The sequence below is a fragment of the Phyllostomus hastatus genome, unplaced genomic scaffold, assembly GCF_019186645.2.
Source record: "Phyllostomus hastatus isolate PE091 unplaced genomic scaffold, TTU_PhHast_1.1 phas_scaffold_11, whole genome shotgun sequence".
Taxonomy (NCBI): Eukaryota; Metazoa; Chordata; class Mammalia; order Chiroptera; family Phyllostomidae; genus Phyllostomus; species Phyllostomus hastatus.
Window position 1 is genome coordinate 3295312 of NW_025334005.1, and position 19470 is coordinate 3314781.

The 19470-nt window shown below is 52.0% G+C and overlaps 1 protein-coding gene across 1 annotated transcript; it reads left to right on the plus strand.

Moving 5' to 3' along the window:
* The first annotated feature begins 8458 nt into the window (after positions 1-8458).
* On the plus strand, positions 8459-18361 carry RELA (RELA proto-oncogene, NF-kB subunit). Its single transcript, XM_045855330.1, has 11 exons — positions 8459-9428; positions 10001-10027; positions 10129-10280; positions 10426-10574; positions 11443-11534; positions 11804-11935; positions 13288-13392; positions 13609-13821; positions 15978-16058; positions 16140-16214; positions 16969-18361. Exons 1-11 carry the CDS (start codon positions 9422-9424, stop codon positions 17577-17579), a joined length of 1644 nt encoding a protein of 547 aa, XP_045711286.1. The 5' UTR covers positions 8459-9421; the 3' UTR covers positions 17580-18361.
* The last annotated feature ends 1109 nt before the right edge of the window (positions 18362-19470 follow it).

Consider the following 19470-nt stretch of genomic DNA (forward strand, 5'->3'; position numbering starts at 1 on the left):
CAGGGAAGTGTCTGGCCCGGCTGAGCAATCCCCCTCAAGGTGTTCCCTGCCTTCCATCGTCCGTGCGGTGTCCCCAGCACGGAGGACCTGTCTCCCTTCTGCCTCTCTCCGAACGGTGCTGAAGCAGAGGAGAGATGTTGTCGAGTCACAGGGACAATAGTGGCGACACCTGCGGGGGATGAGTGTGCCAGTAGGGCACGGTGTTCAGTGCTCGGTGGGCACTGAAAAACCAGTAGGTCTTTAACCACAAACGCTGGTTAAGGGTTTTCAGTATCCGACTTGTGCCTGCTGTTGTAAAAATGACTCAAGAAGAAACAGAAATAGTCCTGTGTCTAAAGAAAATGAATTCATAAATTAAAACCCACACAGGAACTGCCAGGTCCAGAGGGTTTACTGGTGAATTATATCAACATTAAGGAAGAAATAATACCAATCCTACAAAAGTTCTTTCAGAAAACAGAAGAGGGCACTTCCCAACTCACTTTCTAAGGCCAGCATTGCCCAGACACCCAAACCAGGGCTCTCTGAAGGAAAGACTTAGACCAACACACCACATGAGCATAGATATGCAATTCTTTAATAAGAGATTATCAGATAATTCCTCTTCGTCATTGCACTGATCTACTTGATACATTACATTTTAATGTGTTTATTTATCACCTGTATTTTCCAAGTAGAATACGAGTTCCCTGAGTGCAAGGACTGTGTTATGCTCGGGGCTGTCCTGTCACACCCCCGTCCAGCATCTAGAACGGCGCGAGGCCAATATTAGATGTGCAGTCAGTTTTGGTTGAATGACAAAGTCAAGTGAAAGATGGGCCTCCAGTTGATTTCAGGAGACACACTGTTGCCCTTCTGAGCCCAAGTACGGACAGAGATTAATGGGACACATTTTATTTATTTTTTGTTTTTTAAAAGATTTTATTTATTTATATTTAGAGAGGGAAGGGAGGGAAAAAGAGAGAGAGAGAGAGATAGAGAAACATTAATGTGCGGTTGCTGGGGGCCATGTCCTGCAATGCAGGCATGTGCCCTGACTGGGATTCAAACCTGTGATGCTTCGGTTTCGCAGCCCGAGCTCAATCCACTGAGCTATGCCAGCCAAGGCAAGACACATTTTAAAAACAATAAAATGAAGATTCCAGTCCTGACCCACCCTCATACTTTTCTATCTTTAAATGCAGATAGATCATATACCATGAACTTATTAATAAAACTTTAACTCTTATTCTGTTAAAATATACATAACAGAGTGTTTATTCTCTTAACCACGGATAAGCGTACAATTCAGTGGCATTAAGGATGTTCACAGTGTTATGTAATCACAACCACAGTCCATCTCCAGAATCTTTTTCGTCATCCCCAACATAAACTCTGTACCCACTAAACACCAACTTCCCATTCTGCCTCCCTAATTCCCAGTAATCTGGACTCTGCTTTCTGTCTCTATGAATTTGCCTATCCAGGTGCCTCAAATAAGTGGAATCGTAACAATATTTGTCCTTTTGTGTCTGGCTCACGTCACTTAGCATAATGCTGACCTTAAACAGTCAGTTATTTTACCAGCCAAAAATGGTTTACTCAGGAACTACAAAGAATTGTAATTCTGGACAAGCAAGCTGTAGCAAAAGCCACAGGCAAGTTGACAAACAAAAGAGGAACGTTATTTTATGGAGGGAAAAAAGAAAGTTGGGAAGAGTTGTTTTGAATAAAAGTCCACTGGAGAAAGGCAACAGTTCAGGGAGATGAAAGTTTCTCATTAGCGGAGTTGCTGGGGTGGTGGATTTCCTGTAGGAGAAGCAATGTAAATCTCTTCTCCTTGGGGCCTGTAATTGATCATTATTTCCTCTTGTCAATGCTGTTGGGGTCTGTCATTGACAATTCTGTAGTTGACGTCAGTGGTACTATGTGAGAGCTCCTCCTGGCCTTCTGACTCCTGACTCCTTTTTAGTGAGGTTTCCCTTTATTTCATGATGTCTTCAAGGTTCATCCATGTTGTACCATGTGTCAAAAATTCATTCATTCTTATGATTGAATAAAATTCCATTGTATGTACAGACTTTGTTTATCCACTCATCTGTTGATGAATGTTTGACTCGTTTCCACCTTCGGGGTTTTGCAAGTAATACTGCAGTGAACATTGGCGTACACATCTGTTTGAGTCCCTGTTTTCAGTTCTTTTGTGTGTAAACCCAGGAGTGGGATGGCTTGGTCACCAGCCTGTTCCCACGGTGCCTGCACGAGTTCCAGTTTCTCCATATGCAAGGCGGTTTTCTTCTTTTTAACTGTTTAAATTTTTTTCTTTTCCTTCATTGTTTGTTTTCGTTTTTTTTCTTTTTCTTAAAATATATTCTATCTCGGCCCCGGGGATGGGGGATAACTTGGTTACGGCATCGTCCCGACATGCCAGCGTTGTAGGTGCAATTCCCAGCAGGGTGTGCACAAGAAGCAACCGATGAACACACAGATAAGGGGAACAACAAATCGATGTTTCTCTTTCTAAATCAATAAATCTTTTAAAAAAAATTTTTAAATGTACTGTTTCTAAACAGCCTTTTTTATTTTAAGAATGAGATTCAAGCCCTGGCTGGCGTAGCTCAGTGGATTGAGAGCGGGCTGTGAATCAAAGTGTTGCAGGTTCGATTCCCAGTCAGGGTATATGCATGGGTTGCAGGCCACAACCCCCAGCAACTGCACATTGATGTTTCTCTTTCTCCCTTCCTTCCCTCTCTAAAAATAAAATAAATAAAATTTTTTTTTAAAATTAGCAAAGCTTTTTAAAAAAGAATGAGATTCAATTTTATAGATTCAAAAAAGAATGTCAAAGTCTCAGCAGGCTCCCATGATAGAAATCAACAAGCCGATCCTCAAATGCTCATAGAAATTCAACAGACCTAGAATAACCAATGCAGTTTTTTTTTAAAGTACTTTATTTTTATTTTTTTAAGATTTTTTATTTATTTATTTTTAGGGAGGGAAGGGAGAGGGGGAGAGAGAGAGAGAGAGAGAGAGAGAGAGAGAGAGAGAGAGAGAGAGAGATCAATGTGCGCTTGCTGGGGGTTATGGCCTGCAACCCAGGAATGTACCCTAGCTGGGAATCGAACCTGGGACACTTTAGTTCCCAGCCGGTGCTCAATCCACTGAGCTATGCCAGCCAGGGCTACCAATGCAGTTTTAAAAAAGGAGAAAGAGATCAGAAACTCACCAGGCAGTGCAGTATTAGCATAAGAATAGAAACGTATCAAAACAGATCTATGGAACATAGTCCAGAAATAGATTTGCACATATGTAGTCAAATGACTTGTGACAAAGTGAAGAGAATTTGGTGACATAATAGGCTTTTTAACAGATAAAGCTAAGACAGCTGCACATCCATTTGTGAAAAGGTGAGCTTTGATTCTTCATACCCTACACAAAAACTAATTAAAAGTTGATCATAGACCTACATGTAAAACTAAAACTATTAAACTATAACAATAAAACTGTAAACCTTCTAGAAGAAAATGCAGGAGAAAAATTTTGTGACCTTAGAGAAAGCAAAAATTTCTTTCATAGGAAATAGGCACGAGCCATAAAAGACACAGACTATAAAATAAATAAAAATCTACTCTTAGAAAGACATCATTAGCTAGACAAAAAGGTGAACTGCAGCCTGGAAGAAGCTATTTGCAATACACGTGCTGCAAATTTAAGACTTGTACCCAGATGTATGAAGAACTCTAAAAATTTAATAACAAAACAGCAAAAACTTTTCATGGAAACTTCACAATAGATGACATATGAAACCAGAGTCAAAAGAGTGCATATTGTATTATTTCATTTTTATAAAATTCTAGGTAGTACAAATCAAATGAATAGTGTCAGAAAGCAGACCACTAAGAACAAGAACTGCAAAATTATGTTCTGTTTCGGTCATCACGTTATTGGTGGTAGAGCTGGCCTTGTTATTCTGAGAGTGTTTTGTGTACAGTGTGAGGTAGATCAAGTGCATAATTGGTGTCATTGAGATTTTAGGGTTTTTTAAAAATGTACATAAAATTTACCGTTTTAACTACTTTTTAAAAGCTTTTATTTACTTATGTTTAGAGATACGGGAAGGGAGGAAGGAAGAGAGGGAGGGAAACATCAATGTGTGGTTGCCTCTCATGCGCCCCTACTGGGGACCTGGTCTGCAACTCAGGCGTGTGCCCTGACTGGGACGTGACCCTGTGACCTTCTGGTTCCCAGGCTGGCGCTCAATCCACTGAGCCACGCCAGCCAGGGCCATTTTAACAATTTTAAGTGTACAGTTCAGTGGCATTAAGTACACTGTTACACAATCGTCATCACCATCTCCAGAATCTTTGCATCACCCTCAACATAAATGCAGTACCCATGCACAGTAACACCCCATTCTTGCTACCCCCGTCAGTGGTAACCATTATTCTACTTTCTGTCTCTGTTAATTTGACTATTCTATGTGCCTCATATAAATAGAATCATCTGGATGACAAAAAATAGTAATGATCACAAATAGTTTTTTTCCCTGAATATCAGTTTCATATTTCTTATTAGATTTTAACTCCAGGGGTTTTAAAATAATCTTTTATTTTCAGTGTAGAAGATGTTGATCTAAATAATAGAATTTGAAACTTGGTTTTATTAAATAATTAAATTAAAAAATAAATAAATAGAATCATACAATGTCCTTCCTTTTGCATCTGGCTTAATTCACCTAGAATAATGTCTTCCAAGTTCGTCCACGTTGTAGCATATAGCAGAATTTCATTCCGTTTTAAGGTTGAAGAACATGGCATTGTAGGCTGCATTTTGTTTATTCATTCACTTGTCCATGGACATTTGACTTGTTTTTACTTTTTGGCCATTGTGAAGAATGCTATGGACATCAATGTACAAGTATCTGTTTGAGTTCCTGCTGTCCATTGTTTTGCATATAGCCAGCAGTGGAATTGCTGGATTATATGGTAATCCTGTCTAATTCTTTGAGGAACTGCAATACTGTTTTCCGACAGCTGCACTATTTCGTATTCTCATCAGCGATGCACAAGGGGGTCTAGTTTCCCCACATCCCTGCCAACACTCGTTATTTTGTTTTCCTGACAATAGCTATTCTGATGGGTGTGAAGTGGTATCTCACTGTGGTTTTTATTTGCATTTCCTTGATAGCTTTTCTATTGAGCAGCTTTTCATGCGTTTACTGGCTATTTTATATCACGCACGGAGAAATGTCTACTCAAGTCTATTGTCTATTTTTTTAATTGAGTTGTTTGTTTTTTGTTGTTGAGTTTTCGGAATTATTTATATACTCTGAATATTGAGCTTTCTCAGATATGTGATTTGCAAACATTTCCTACCATTCTGTGGGTTGCTTTTTTTTTAAACGCTTTATAATTTCCTTTGATGCGAAAAAGGTTTTAAATTTTGATGAAGTCCAGTTATGTCATATCCAAGAAATCATTGCCAAATCCAGTGTCGTGAAGCTTTCCCCTTATGTTTTCTTTGAAGAGTTTTATAATTTTACCTCTTCAATCCATTTTTTAAAAAATATGGTGTTAGGTAAGGGTCCGACTTCACTCTCTTGCATATGGAAATACAGCTTTCCTAGTACCATTTGTTGAAAAGATAGTCTTTTCTTCACTAAACAGTGATTTGCAAACATTTCCTACCATTGGCACTCTTACTGAAAATCATTCGATTACGTGCGGAGAGTTTATTTTTCTGGACTCTACACTATTTCATCGGTCTAGATGCGTATCTTCATGCCAGTACTACATTGCTTTGTTTATTTAGTTTTTCTTTCTTTTTTAAAAAGATTTTATTTACTTATTTTTAGAGAGGGAAGGGAGGGAGAAAGAGAGAGAGAGAGAGAAACATCAATATATGGTTGCTGGGGGCCATGGCCTGCAACCCTGGCATGTGCCCTGACTGGGAATCAAACCTGCGATGCTTTGGTTCGCAGCCCGAGCTCAATCCACTGAGCTACGCCAGCCAGGGTTTCTTTCTTTTTTACTTCTTATTTTTTTGCCCCACATTTTTTTTTATGATTCTACGTTTAAAGAGAGGGGAAGGGAGGGAGAAAGAGAGGGAGAGAAACATCGACATTTGAGAGAGACAGATAGGGGCTGCCTCTCGCACACCTGCAGCCAGGGACCTGGCCCGGGACCCAGGCATGGGCCCTGACCAGGAATACAACTGGTGACCTTTCCCTCCGTGGGACAATGCCCAACCAACTGAGCCATACCAGTCAGTGCACATTGTTTTAATTATTGTAGCTTTGTAGTGAGGTTTGAAATCAGTAAGTGTGACTCCTCTAACTTTGACCTTTTTCAAAATTGTTTTGGCTACTGAGAGTCCCTCAAGATTCCACATGAATTTAAGGATGGATTTCTTTTCTGTTTCTGGAAAAAGAGAATTGGGATTTTTTTAAACATGGGAATGATACATAAGATGATTCAGGTTAAAACCCTGAGGCCCTAAATCTGTGAAGGAGATGTCAGTATGAATTCCTGGTGCATTCCATATAAAAATATGTATATGTTACCTCACAGTTCGCTGGAAATGTCTACAATGACTAACCCAATCACAATAAGTATTCTTAGTGCTCCAACGCTGGTCTTTAGGTATCATCTTCCACCGACCAGAAGGGATTCCTACAAACAGCTGTCTGGTTGGAGACCTCAGACAGCACTTAAGTTGCATCAGCTGTGTCAGAGGACCCACTTGAAAAGGCTCCCACTGGCCAAATATGAAACAATTTGAACCTCAGTAAGAACAATAATTATAATAGGTTATAGCATATCAAATATGTTGAAATCTATGCATTCATTAAGGTATTTTTTAAGTTTTTTAAAAGATTTTTATTTATTTATTTTTAGAGAGGGAAGGGAGGGAGAAAGAGAGAGAGAGAGAAACATCAATGTGCAGTTGCTGGGGGTCATGGCCTGCAACCCAGGCATGTGCCCTGACTGGGAATCGAACCTGTGACACTTTGGTTCGCAGCCCACGCTCAATCCATTGAGCTACGCCAGCCAGGGCCATTAAGGTATTTTTAAAAAATGCTTATAGATCAATTGTGGATGATGCTAGAGACCCAAGGAATTAATTTGACCTTCGGTCTGCGGGCCTCCACTCAGTGCACTAAGCTGCACCAGCCAGGCTTACTTTGAAAACTGATAAAAGGAAATTCTATACCCTAACAAATCACTTTTCATCATGCACCCAAGGAAACTCTTGTATAGTTGTACATCAGGAGACATTCACAGGAATGCTCTTAATCGAACTGCTTATAATAGCATAAAACTAGAAATTCAAATGGCCATCCTCGAGATGGATGAAGAACATGTGGTGTGTTTACACAGCAGAGTGCAGACAGCTGTGCAGAGTCAGTGAACTGTGAAACCCACAAACCTTCGTAGTGTGTTGAGTGAAAAAAGCAAGCAACAAAGGCCAGAAACAATATGATACCATCTTCATAAAAATTTAAAATTAAACAAAAAACCTTGAACAATAACAAAGAAAAAAACTAAGCAAAAATCAAACAATATATTGTGCAGACATGTATATGTGAGTAAATTTTTTTTTCTTAAAAAAAAAAAAATCAAGCCCTGGCTGGGGTAGCTCAGTGAATTGAGCTCAGGCTGCGAACCAAAGCATCGCAGGTTCGATTCCCAGTCAGGGCACACGCCTGGGTTACAGTCCATGGCCCCCAGCAACTGCACATTGATGTTTCTCTCTCTCTTTCTCCCTCCCTTCCCTCTCTAAAAATAAGTAAATATTTTTAAAAAACTGTATCAGATTAAAAAAAGTCAAGGGAATAACAAACACAGAATTCTGAATGGTGGTGCCCTGGACAGGGGACTGGGCGTGATGGGCAGGTGTGGGGTACATGGGTAGGTGTAAATCCTGGTGGCATTCTTTCCAGCCCCTTGAGTTTCGCAGTGGGTACCATGGAATTCAATTTATTAAGTTATAAATATATATGAATTTTTAAAAAGAGGATTATGTAAAGAAGACAATTATGTACAGTTCAATGATTGCATGTTATTAACCAAAGTTTATCATGTAGTCTGTCATCTGAAGTCACTCTCCTCAAAAAAGTAAATTTACTTTACTACTCCGGGCCCGCCACATGAGAAACTAGAATGAGTGGGAGGGGTGGTGTTTTCACTTTTCTCTTCCTGTTTTTTTCAGAGCCTGAGAAAGCAAGTCAGAATTTCCAGTCTTTTCCAATTCCCACATGATTCCCTCATTTAGAACGAATTCATAGGAAATAAAGTCTTTTTCCACCTGGGGAAGACTCGGCCGCCTGCAGTGGTGCATTCTCGCTGCGCGATGAGGAAATGGCCTGCGGTGGGGGTGCTCCAGCCTCAGCCTCAGCCTCAGCCTCCGCCCCATCCCGTACGAGCGCCGCCTTGGGCTTGACATACCCCCGCTAAGGGGGCACATGACAATCAGTGGAAAAGCTTTGGCCAACAGCTGAACCCTAACAGGAGGTCCCTAGGGAGATGAGCGGCGGCGGCGGCGTGACACTTCGGGTCCCGGGAGTCCCGGACCTTCTAAGACAGAGGCGTCGGGCTGCAGAGACGAGGCTCTGGAGATACACCCTTGGGCTCCTCCTGCGCACCCATGCCTCTGAGGGGTGGCAAGTGTGATGCTTGAGTCGGAGAGGCGACGAGTCCTCGGCCCAGTCCGGCCTTGGGAGCGGACGCCAGGCTAGGCTTCGGTCGCCTCTGGCGTGTAGGAGGCTCCGCGTAGCCCACTACCCAAACACCGCCAGGTGGAGAGGCCCGGGAGCTACCCCCGACCCCGCTGCATGTAGGTTGGAGTGGATGGGTGATCAAAAAGTGCTTCTGCGGCGACAACCACAAAGAGTCACCTTTTAGCGATTGTGTAATCCTGTGGAGTTCGGCCACCGAGCCTTTGCGGGCTGAGCAGGCCCGGGCCTTTCCCTGCAGCCCAGCAACCCTGGCTTTGCTCCAGAATTGGCCCGGGTGACATCATCAAACTCCTCCGATCCGCAGGAGGGGCCCCCGAAATCCCCTAAAAACATTGTGAGTAATCGCCTGACCCGCCCTCCAGGCGGGGCCCAGACCGAGGGGAGAACTAAGCTCAGCCACCCCGCCTGCGGCCTCCGGACGAGAACCCTCTCGATCCCCGGCGCGGCGCACAATTGCACCCAGCCCCCGGAGGAGGCGTGCCAGCGGCCTCCCGGTGCTCGGCGCGCACGGGTTACCAGCCCCGGGAGGGGCGGCGGCGGCGGCGGCGCAGCGCGCAGGCGCGGCCGATTCCCGGCAGTGACGCGGCGGCGGGCGCGCGCGGCGCATTTCCGCCTCTGGCGAATGGCTCTGCTGTAGCGTTCGCCGTGGGCCCAGCTGCGACCCCGGCCCCGCCCCCGGGACCCTGGGACCCCGGGACCCCGGCCATGGACGGTGAGGGCGCCCTCTGCCTCCGGGGGGTGGCCGCCCCGAGGCCGCGGAGACCGCGGCGGGAGCCTCCGCGCCTTCCGCCCCTGCCTCCGCGGATGGGCGCTGTGCAGGGAGCGGCCGGCCGGATGGTGGCGCGGGGCGGGGCGGGGCCGGCGTTGTGGGGTCTGACTCACTTTCGCCTCTGGGAGGATGGGGCCTGCGGAGTAGGTAGAGGTGGGGGAAGCGAGCTTTGACTCAGTTTCCCCCTGGGGTTTGTGGGGGCAGTTCTGACTTAGTGCCCCTGTTAGGGGAGAGTGCACCTGACTCAGTTTCCTCTCGGGATCCCGGCAGGGGAGTGCGGTCCCTTAGTTTTCCTTCTGAAACTAGAAGAGGCCCTGACTCAGTTTCCCCCGGGGAAGGGAGAATGCCATACCCAGGGTTGGCGCAGGAAACAGGTGTTTCTGGCTCTTGTACTTCCACCCCGTAGTTTCACCACAGCTTCTAGGGCGCAGGCCCTGACTCAGTTTCCCTGGGAGGCCCTCCCTGGCGGAGACGGGAAGTGAGCCAGTGCTGACCCTTTCTCCTTCCTCTTTCAGACCTGTTCCCCCTCATCTTCCCCTCCGGTAAGTGGGCTGTCCTTCCGCGGCGCTTGTGGAGGAGCCCCCCAGGGTGGGTGCAAGGGGGCAGCCGCCTGAGGGAGGCCGGCCGGCCCGTGTCTCCGCAGAGCCAGCCCAGGCCTCCGGCCCCTATGTGGAGATCATCGAGCAGCCCAAACAGCGGGGCATGCGCTTCCGCTACAAGTGCGAGGGTCGCTCGGCAGGCAGCATCCCCGGCGAGAGGAGCACGGATACCACCAAGACCCACCCTACCATTAAGGTCAGCGCAGGCTGTGGGGCGTGGGGTCGCGGGGGGCAGGGAGGGACGGTGGATCCCCAGCGAGTTTGCCTCCGGGCCCCCTTGAAGTCTGGGAGCTGGCCCCGGAACTCCTGAGTCTCCAGGGTGCTCTCTGTACTTTGGACAGATCAATGGCTACACGGGGCCAGGGACAGTTCGCATCTCCCTGGTCACCAAGGACCCCCCTCACCGGCCTCACCCCCACGAGCTCGTAGGGAAAGACTGCCGGGATGGCTACTACGAGGCTGAGCTCTGCCCGGACCGCTGCATCCACAGGTCAGCTGCCCGTAGGCTGGCCGGGCTTGGGGCGTGGCGAGCGGGGAGGACAGGAGGAGGGGCCACTGTGCCACTGGTACAGTGTTCTTTCTGGACAGAGGGCGGAATCCCCCACTGCGTGCTTTGTCCCCAGCTCTGCAAGCAGATTTCCCTTGTTTTAAAGTTATCTGTTTATGTGTCTACTCTCCCAGGCAGTTATCAGCTATCAGCTCCGTGGGACGGGATGGGTCCGTAATTGCCTCTGAGCGCCCAGCCCGCAAGGGGAGCTGGAACAGCTCGTCCCGTCACGTAGTGTCACATCTCCTGTAGCGAGAAGGAAAACCACAGAACCAGCAGTCTCTCCTGGGGCTTCATACCGGTTGACGGAGACTGGCTGCAAATAAACACATAGATAAACAAGCAAGATACCATTCAAGAGTAACTTAATGATGAAATAAAACAGTAACAAGTTGGCAGAATAGCCCGGAGTGGGGGAGGCGAGGGAGCTGTTCTCATTACTTTGAACGGGGAGGTCCTGGAGGCTTTGAGGAACGTTGGGAAGAGCCGGGAAGCGCGGAGAGAACGTTCCCTGCCGAGTGGACGAGTGCAGAGGCCTTGCAGTGGGGATGAGCGGAGCGTGTCTGGAGAGCAGAGGCGGGGCCCCTGTGACTGAGGGCAGGGGCCGGCAGGGACTGTGGCCAGGGCTGGGCCACGGGGCAGAGGGTCTCGTCAGCCCAAGTAAGGCGTGGGGAGCCGTTCGAGAGGGTTGAGCACGGAGTGGTGGTCTGCCGAGGGGGCGGGGAAGGGGGGGGAGGGTGGCTGGGCGAGGCCGGAGGGCCCAGGCTCTGCTGGGGATGTGAGACTGATGTCCTGGGGCGGGGGGACTCAGCTTCCAGAACCTGGGCATCCAGTGCGTGAAGAAGCGGGACCTGGAGCAGGCCGTCCGCCAGCGCATCCAGACCAACAACAACCCCTTCCAAGGTGAGGGCTGAGGGGCGGCGGCCTCCGCCTCCCGCACTGGCTGAGACTCACAACACACACGGAATCTCGCGGGCCATTCAGTACACTCCCATTTTACCACTGGGGACACTGAGACCCAGAGCGGGGACATGACATCCAGGGTCTCCCAGGTCAGTGAAGGGTCTAGAGCCTTCTCTTCCTGCTCTGGGACTCCCGGTTCACACGCCCTCCAGCAGCCCTTCCAGCCCAGAGCCCCCGCCCCGGCTCTCCTGACTGTGGTTTCCCGGCAGTTCCCATAGAGGAGCAGCGCGGAGACTACGACCTGAACGCGGTGCGGCTCTGCTTCCAGGTGACAGTGCGGGACTCGTCAGGCAGGCCCCTCCGCCTGTCACCTGTGCTCTCTCATCCCATCTTTGACAACCGTGAGTGACGTGGGCGGGAGAGGCCTGCAAGGGGAGGGGAGTCGGGTGGACGCGGCCTACGAGCGGCCTTTGGCTTTGTCAGTCCTCTGGCGTGCTGGTCGTCTCCTCCGTGTCCGGCCCTGCTGGCGTGGGAGACGGGGCAAGGGAGACCCGAGCTGCCCTTCCTAGCTTCCAGGCTGGCAGGGCGTCACACGGAGGACAGGCATCTCCGACATGTGATGGGAGGCTGGCGTGCCGGCGCCGCATCAGTAACTCCAGGAAACGCACTCCCAGGAACAAGACAATGTTAGAGAGTAATAATTCAATGACGAGGGCTCGCAGGAAGTTCCGACACAGACTAACTGCGGCCTTTAAATAACCGGCAGAGCGAAGGGGAATCACAGGGCTCTGAGCCCTGCGGGCAGGAAGCCGGAACGAACAGTAAGGGTCCGGAGGGGAGGGCTCATTGCCGAGGTGGGAGTAATGAACCGGGCCTTGAAGACGGTGTGGGTCCAGTGGAGAGTAGAGGTGTGCCCGGACTGGTTCCCCCCAGCCTGAGCTCCACGAGGGCAGAAAGGTTTAGGTCTTGTGGGTCGTTGCATTCTCCCTGCCTAGAGCAGTGCTGGGCACACAGTCACGGCCAGTAGGTAAGTAGACGCTGAACTGGTCGGAGTGAGGGGTCGGACCTTGGCTGCGAAGGCACAGTTAGCAAGCTGTGAATATTGCCGTATTTATTGATTTTTTAAAGCAAGAATTCCTGTCTTGCCCTGGCTGGTGTGGCGTAGTGGATCGAGCACAGCACCGGCCTGTGAGCTGAAGGGTCACTGGTTTGATTGCCAGTCAGGGCACAGCCTGGGTTGCGGGCCCGGTCCCCGACTGGGGACATGCCAGAGGCAACCAACTGATGCTTCTCTTGCAAACCCATGTTTCTCTCTCTTCCTTCCCCTCTCTTTAAAAAATAAAATTTTTAAAAACAAAACAAAACACGTTACTCTCTTTAAAGAAAAAAAGACAAAAAATTCCTGTCTTTTTTCTTTTTTTAAAGATTTTACTTGTTTTTAGAGAGAGGGGAAGAGAGGGAGAGAAACCTGCATGTGCAGGAGAAACATCAATCAGTTGCTTCCTGTATGCACCCGAACCGGGGGCTGCACCCCAACCGGGGACCGAGTCCGCAACCCAGGCGTGTGCCCCCACCGGGAATTGAACTGGTGACCTTTCTCTTTGGGCGCTGACGCCCAGCCATCTGAGCCACACCAGCCTGGGCTAGCCCTGCAGGGTCTTGACCAGAGGGAGCAGGAAGTCGCACGTCCCGTGGGCCAGTCCTGGAGACCTCGGGCGGCTCAGGGCTGTCTTCCTTACATCCACACCCTTAGGCGCCCCCAACACAGCGGAGCTCAAGATCTGCCGGGTGAACCGAAACTCCGGGAGCTGCCTCGGTGGGGATGAGATCTTCCTGCTGTGTGACAAAGTGCAAAAAGGTACGTGTCGGGGCGCAGGGCCGGACTCTGGAGCAGGAGGCGAGGGGCGAGGCTGAGCGCAGCCGGCAAGTGTCGGGCGCCTGGCTTTCAGCACGCCTGCCAGCACCTGGGGGCGGCGCCGGGATGTGTCTCAGGAGACGAGTACCGACCCCGGGTGGGCGCTGGCTGCGGGTGAGCTGAGCACCCCGGCCAGCGCTGCCCTTCCATCCCCCGCAGAGGACATTGAGGTGTATTTCACGGGACCGGGCTGGGAGGCCCGAGGCTCCTTTTCGCAAGCCGACGTGCACCGACAAGTGGCTATCGTGTTCCGGACACCTCCCTACGCCGACCCCGGCCTGCAGGCCCCCGTGCGCGTCTCCATGCACCTGCGGCGGCCCTCAGACCGGGAGCTCAGTGAGCCCATGGAGTTTCAGTACCTGCCAGACACAGGTACACGGCTGGGGAGAGTGAGTGCGGCCGGGAGAGCCAGGCCGGGGCTGGCCGGCTGGGGCTGTAGTTGAGGGTCTGGAGCTGGAGCTGGGCGGGATTTTCACAGCGTCAGAGTCTTTTTCTTGCCTCATTCAGTAATAACCGTACCCAAGGCTCCCTGCGCTCTTATCACATGCTTGCGTGTATTTTAAGCACACCCGTGAATTACCTGGTTTTATTCTTTGGTGAATCTTTTGAAGTAGCAGATAGCATCCAAGTGGCCCGAGGTCACACAGCTAGTGACTCAGAGCCAACATTTCAGCCCAGGCTATCTGGCTCGAGGGTCCTATTGCCACACTGTGCGTCTCTTGTCACTGTCACACAGCCATGGCTTGGTCAAGGCCTTTGGGCCTCTGACCGCAGAGGGAACAGCCAGAACGGTCCTCTCCCCGGTGCCCGTCCTCTCGCCCGAGAGTGTTCTCCACCCCGGGAGCAGTCCGGCTCGGTTTGGAAAGCCGCACCGTCAGTTCATCCCACAAATAATTATCGAGTATCGAGTACCCACTTGGTGCCCGTGCCTGGGCCAGGTGCTGTGAACACAAGGATGAATGACGTGTTCCCTGCCCTTCAGAAGTTCAGTCCCGTGAGGCAGACGTGCAGAGGCAGATCCTTAAGTCACAGAGTGACGTGGAACGGAGGGGGTGTGTGCAGAGTGCTGCGGGGGCTGGGGGCAGCTGCATGGAACAGGCGGTGTTTAAATTAGAGACACAGAAGCGCATTCCCGGGCAGGTGGACCAGCACCTGGAAGGGCAGGGGTGTGGGAGCGCGCACGGCGTGCTTGGGCCAGCTCTGCTGTGGGAGGCGACGCCGGGCAGGGAGCAAGCCCAGGCAGGAGCGCCGTGAGTGTTAGGCTCAAGGCAGTTGTCCAGGGCTCCGTCCAGAAGGCAGCGGACGGCCACGCGGGTTTAGAAGCAGAGAAGTGACAGGAACAGATCTGGGAGCTCGCTTGGGCCACAGTGAGCAGTGGCTCTGAGAGGCAGAGACTGGGGGAGGGTGGCCGCGCTGGAAGATGTCACAGCGGTCCAGGAGAGCAGGTAGCGCCTGCACCACGCAGAGGAGGTGGCCAAGAGCGACGAGGTCATGGACTGCTGTCCTCCCGGCCGCCCTTCAGCCCCGCAGGTCTTTTTGTGTCTCACACACACCGAGCTTGGTTCCCCCTCAGGACCCGGGTTCTGGCTGCTCTGCTTGGAACGCCTGCCCCCAGGTCTCCGCGCGCTGGGCTCTCCCCAGTGCCTTCCTGGCCATCCCTAAGCCAGACCCCTAGGTGTTGCTTCAGTACTGTTAGCGTCACCCTGGGTCTCTTCCTTAGTGCTTTTGTCATTTGTATACGGTTGTGTCCTTGTCACTGGGATGTCAACTCTCGGGAGCAGGAACCTTGTCGGCTTAGGGCTGTGGCCCCCAGCGGCTAGGGCGGCACCTGGCACGGAGTAGACGGTCGGTCGATGCGATGAGTTCGTGGATGGTGGGGGTGAGAGGAAGAGGTTGAGGACGACGCCACGGTTTCTGGCTCTGGTGACAGGGCAGACAGGCGATGAGGGATGAGGGAACACGGGAGGAGGCAGAGCCAGGTTCTTGAGGAGACAGGCGGAGGCCGGCTTTGGACTGACGGGGGCGAGGACTCCGGAGTTCCCCCGGTGCTGCGGTAGTTAGGCGGACAGCCCCGAAAGCTGTAGGCTGAACTGTCGAGCCGTCAGAGATGAGAGTAAGCCTCTGTGGGAGCCTCCCACGAGCCCGTCCTGCCTCGACTGCCCCGGAGTGCAGAGAGGTCCCTGCCGGGCCTGGCTCGGGCCGCAGACGAGCCAGGACGAGGGCAGTGCAAGCGCGAGAACAAGCTGCAGTTGGGGCCCCCGAGGGCTCCTGTTCCCGTGGAGCGCGGTCTCTGCATCGGAGACGCTCGTGCGGCCCTCAGAGAGGCAGAATCCGACAGCGGGGGCCTTCTCAGAAAGCTGCAAGATTCTTAGAACCGTTGAGTGTTAGCAGCTCTTTGCATTGACTTGGGAAGGTTTGGAGAAAGGGTCTTAAAAAATCTGGCACATCGCCTCTGTGCTGAGGGCCCTTGGAGAGCTGGGGGGCCAGCCGAGGAGAGGACGACTCACTTCTCCCCGTTACTTTCCCAGATGACCGTCACCGGATTGAGGAGAAACGCAAAAGGACCTACGAGACCTTTAAGAGCATCATGAAGAAGAGTCCTTTCAATGGTGAGAAGGGTGGAGGGGAGAATTAGAAGACAGAGAAGGGAGACCCGGGGGGCCAGGAACTGACCCAGCCTTGCTCCGCAGGACCCACTGACCCCCGACCTCCGCCCCGGCGCATCGCTGTGCCTTCCCGCAGCTCCACTTCCATCCGCAATCCAGGTAACTGGCGCTGCAGGCGCGGGCCTGTGCAGCCTGTGGTTTGTGCGCCCTCTGGGAGTGGGGCGGGCAGTCGGCCTCTCCAGCAGGCGCCTGAAGCGTGCTGTGTGTCGGGCCCACGTTTCTCAGGGCGTGGGGCCTCATTACCTGTGCCAGAGCCATCTGGGGAGTGGTAAAGGCGCGGGTCCCGGGCCCCATTACAGACGCTTTGAAAGTGTGGCCCAGGAACCAGCCGCGTCCTGGGGACACTGACATGCAGTGACATCTTCAAGCCACTTCGCCAGTTAAAAACCATGTATTGGACACCCAGGGATACCGAGTTAAAAAGTGGACAGTCTCTGCCCTCAGCTCTCAGTGGCACTAGGGAAACAAAACAAATCACATCTAAAGCAGCAAAAAGTAGGTGCTGGTGTGTGGCTCAGAGGAGGGACAGGGTGCCTGCTTCAGGCTGCACTCGCCGAATACTCCTTGGGCCCATGTGTTCTTGGGGCTTAGTTTGGCGGCTGTAAGATGACATTTTACTGGCTGATCTCTGAAAGCATCCCTTCCTCTGAAAGTCTGGGGAGCTTTCTAGGCCAGAGTAGGCAGGGAGGGCTCTGAGGAGGTGGCGAGGCTGGAACTGGACCCCGCGGGCCAGGGCAGGTTGGGTAAAGGGTACTGGGAGGGGTTGATCCCATGCATTGTTGGCAGGCTGGGGTACAGAGGACGGGTGGGCTTCGGGCTTTCTCTGACCCCTGTCTCTCTGTCTCTCTTCCAGCTCCCCAGCCCTATCCCTTTACGCCATCCCTCAGCACTATCAACTTTGAGGAGTTTTCCCCCATGGCCTTTCCGGGGCAGATCCCAAGCCAGACCTCTGCCTTGGCATCGGCCCCTCCCCCAGCCCTGGCTCAGGCACCGGCCCCTGCCGCAGCCATGGCGTCAGCCCTTTCAGCCCCTGTCCCGGCCCTAGCCTCCAGCCTTGCTCAGGCCATGGCCCCGCCTGTCCCCAAGCCCACCCAGGCAGGGGAAGGGACACTGACAGAGGCACTGCTACAGCTGCAGTTTGATGCTGACGAAGACCTGGGGTCCCTGCTGGGCAACAACACTGACCCAGCCGTGTTCACGGACCTGGCATCCGTCGACAACTCCGAGTTTCAGCAGCTGCTGAACCAGGGTGTATCTATGGCCTCCCACACAGCAGAGCCTATGCTGATGGAGTACCCCGAGGCCATAACACGCCTGGTGACAGGGTCCCAGAGGCCCCCTGACCCAGCTCCCGTTCCCCTGGGGCCCTCCGGGCTCCCCAACGGCCTCCTCTCAGGGGATGAAGACTTCACCTCCATTACAGACATGGACTTGTCGGCCCTTCTGAGTCAGATCAGCTCCTAAAGAGGGGACACCTGCCTTGCCCAGAGCACTGGGTTGCAGGAGATTGAAGCCTTCCCAAAGCAAGCACTTAACAGAATCGGGATGTGTGGTCCAGCTGTCCTCAACTTGGGGTGATGACTTAATGGTGAGGGGGGGTGCCTTTTATTCTTTTATTGGCAATATCTATCTCATTATGGAGGTGCTTAAGTAGAAGCATTAACGTCTCTGGAAATGGGGAAGCTGGGAGAAGTCAAACTCTTCTTGTCCCTATCCTGATGTTCAGCTCCCTTCTTTCTATAGGGAATTCTGGCGTCCCACACGCCCACCCTCCAGCTTTTAGTACTCTCTTAAAGGGTCAGGCTGGAACTATGGCCTTGGAGGCCATAAAGCCTTATTATCAAGTGTCTTCCTTAAATCATGGCTTCATTTACACTTGAGCCGAAATAATGCCCCTGTCACCAGCTCTTCCATGATGCCGGCATTGTTCTCGTGCCTACCACCAGCGTTTGAGGGGCTGGACTTTGTGCCCTGCTGAGGTCTCCGCCAGCTCTTTCCTTGCTCAGCTGTGGCTGAAGAGTCTGGCGGGACAGGTCTGGCCCTCTCTGTGATCCAGGATGTTGAGTCAGAGGCTTCTCTGTGCCCCCCCCCCTTTTCTAAGTGCCTTAATAGGATGAGTTTGGAGAGTCAGAGGGGCGGGCAGGCTGGCAGCTCTCCAGTCGAGAGGCTCAGTTTTTACTGAAGAATCCAAGCAGTTTCACTCTTGCTCTTTCTACTCTGAACTAATAAATTTGTTGCCAAGCCTACCAGAGGTCCACCTTCTTTCATCACCCTCCCTGTTGTTCACATCGGGTTGGGCTTTGGTGACACAGACTTGGGTGAATATTTACACTGTCATCTATCTGGGAGCTCGCAGTCTGAGGGTGCCCTTGAAAACCTCCAGTTGATGTCCAGTGGGTGATAGTAGGCCAAGGTGGGTGGGGTTCCCCCCTGCAGTGAAAGGCCACCGGGACGCAATGGCTGCGGGGAGCTTCAGCCTGTGGATCAGCAGCAGAAGGTGGTTATCAAAGAGGGGCTGGGCAGCACTTGCAGGTGAGCAGGGTAAGATAATGAGGTTGGAAATGGTCAGTGGGGCCAGGTCGTGAAAGATCAAGAACGCTGGGCCTAAGACGTTTGGACTTCATCTTTTGGGATGTCGAGGGAGAGAGTGCATCTGTTGCAGAAGTACCAGGTGAAGGTGTATGGTTTGATACCCAGTTCTGGTTAAGACCAAGGACCTAAGGAATCTGCAATCCGCAGCTCCAGGAGGCCCAAACAGTCAAACTACGTCTCAGAAGGCTAGAGCAGAGGCACTTCCGGCTCAGCCTGACGCTTGCGCAGTAAAGCGGGCTCGGCACCAGGCTGTGGCCCGCTGGCCCTGCCTTTTCGAGTGCGCATGCGTACAGCTAGAACGCTGCACCAGGGAACTGGGTGAAGTGCTCCGGGAAAACCCCTGCCCTGAGGCGCATGACTTCTGTGTTGCGGGCTTTGCACTGTGGCGGAAGGGTGAAGGCAGGGGCGAGCAAGTCATCAGTGGGACGGGCTTCAACAGTCGGAGAGTCCCATGAGAACACGGTCTGCCCTGGGTGCGGATGCTGACGGGCAATGCCTGCAAGGGGAACAGGCCGATGGGCTGTGGGAAGTTGTGGAACCGGAAAACGTCTGTAGCTGGGAGCGCGACCCAGCGCGACCCAGCGCGCCCCAGCCTCTTCGTCAGGGGGCGGGGCCGGGGGCGGGGCCTGAAACACTGGGTTTTCGGGCTGGCACCAGCGGCCACTTCCGCGCGAGGGGCGGAGCCCGGTCGTATTGACCAGGTCAGGACCTGGGCGAACCTGCCCGGCAGCCCCAGGGGAGTGGGGGCTTGGTGGAACAGCGG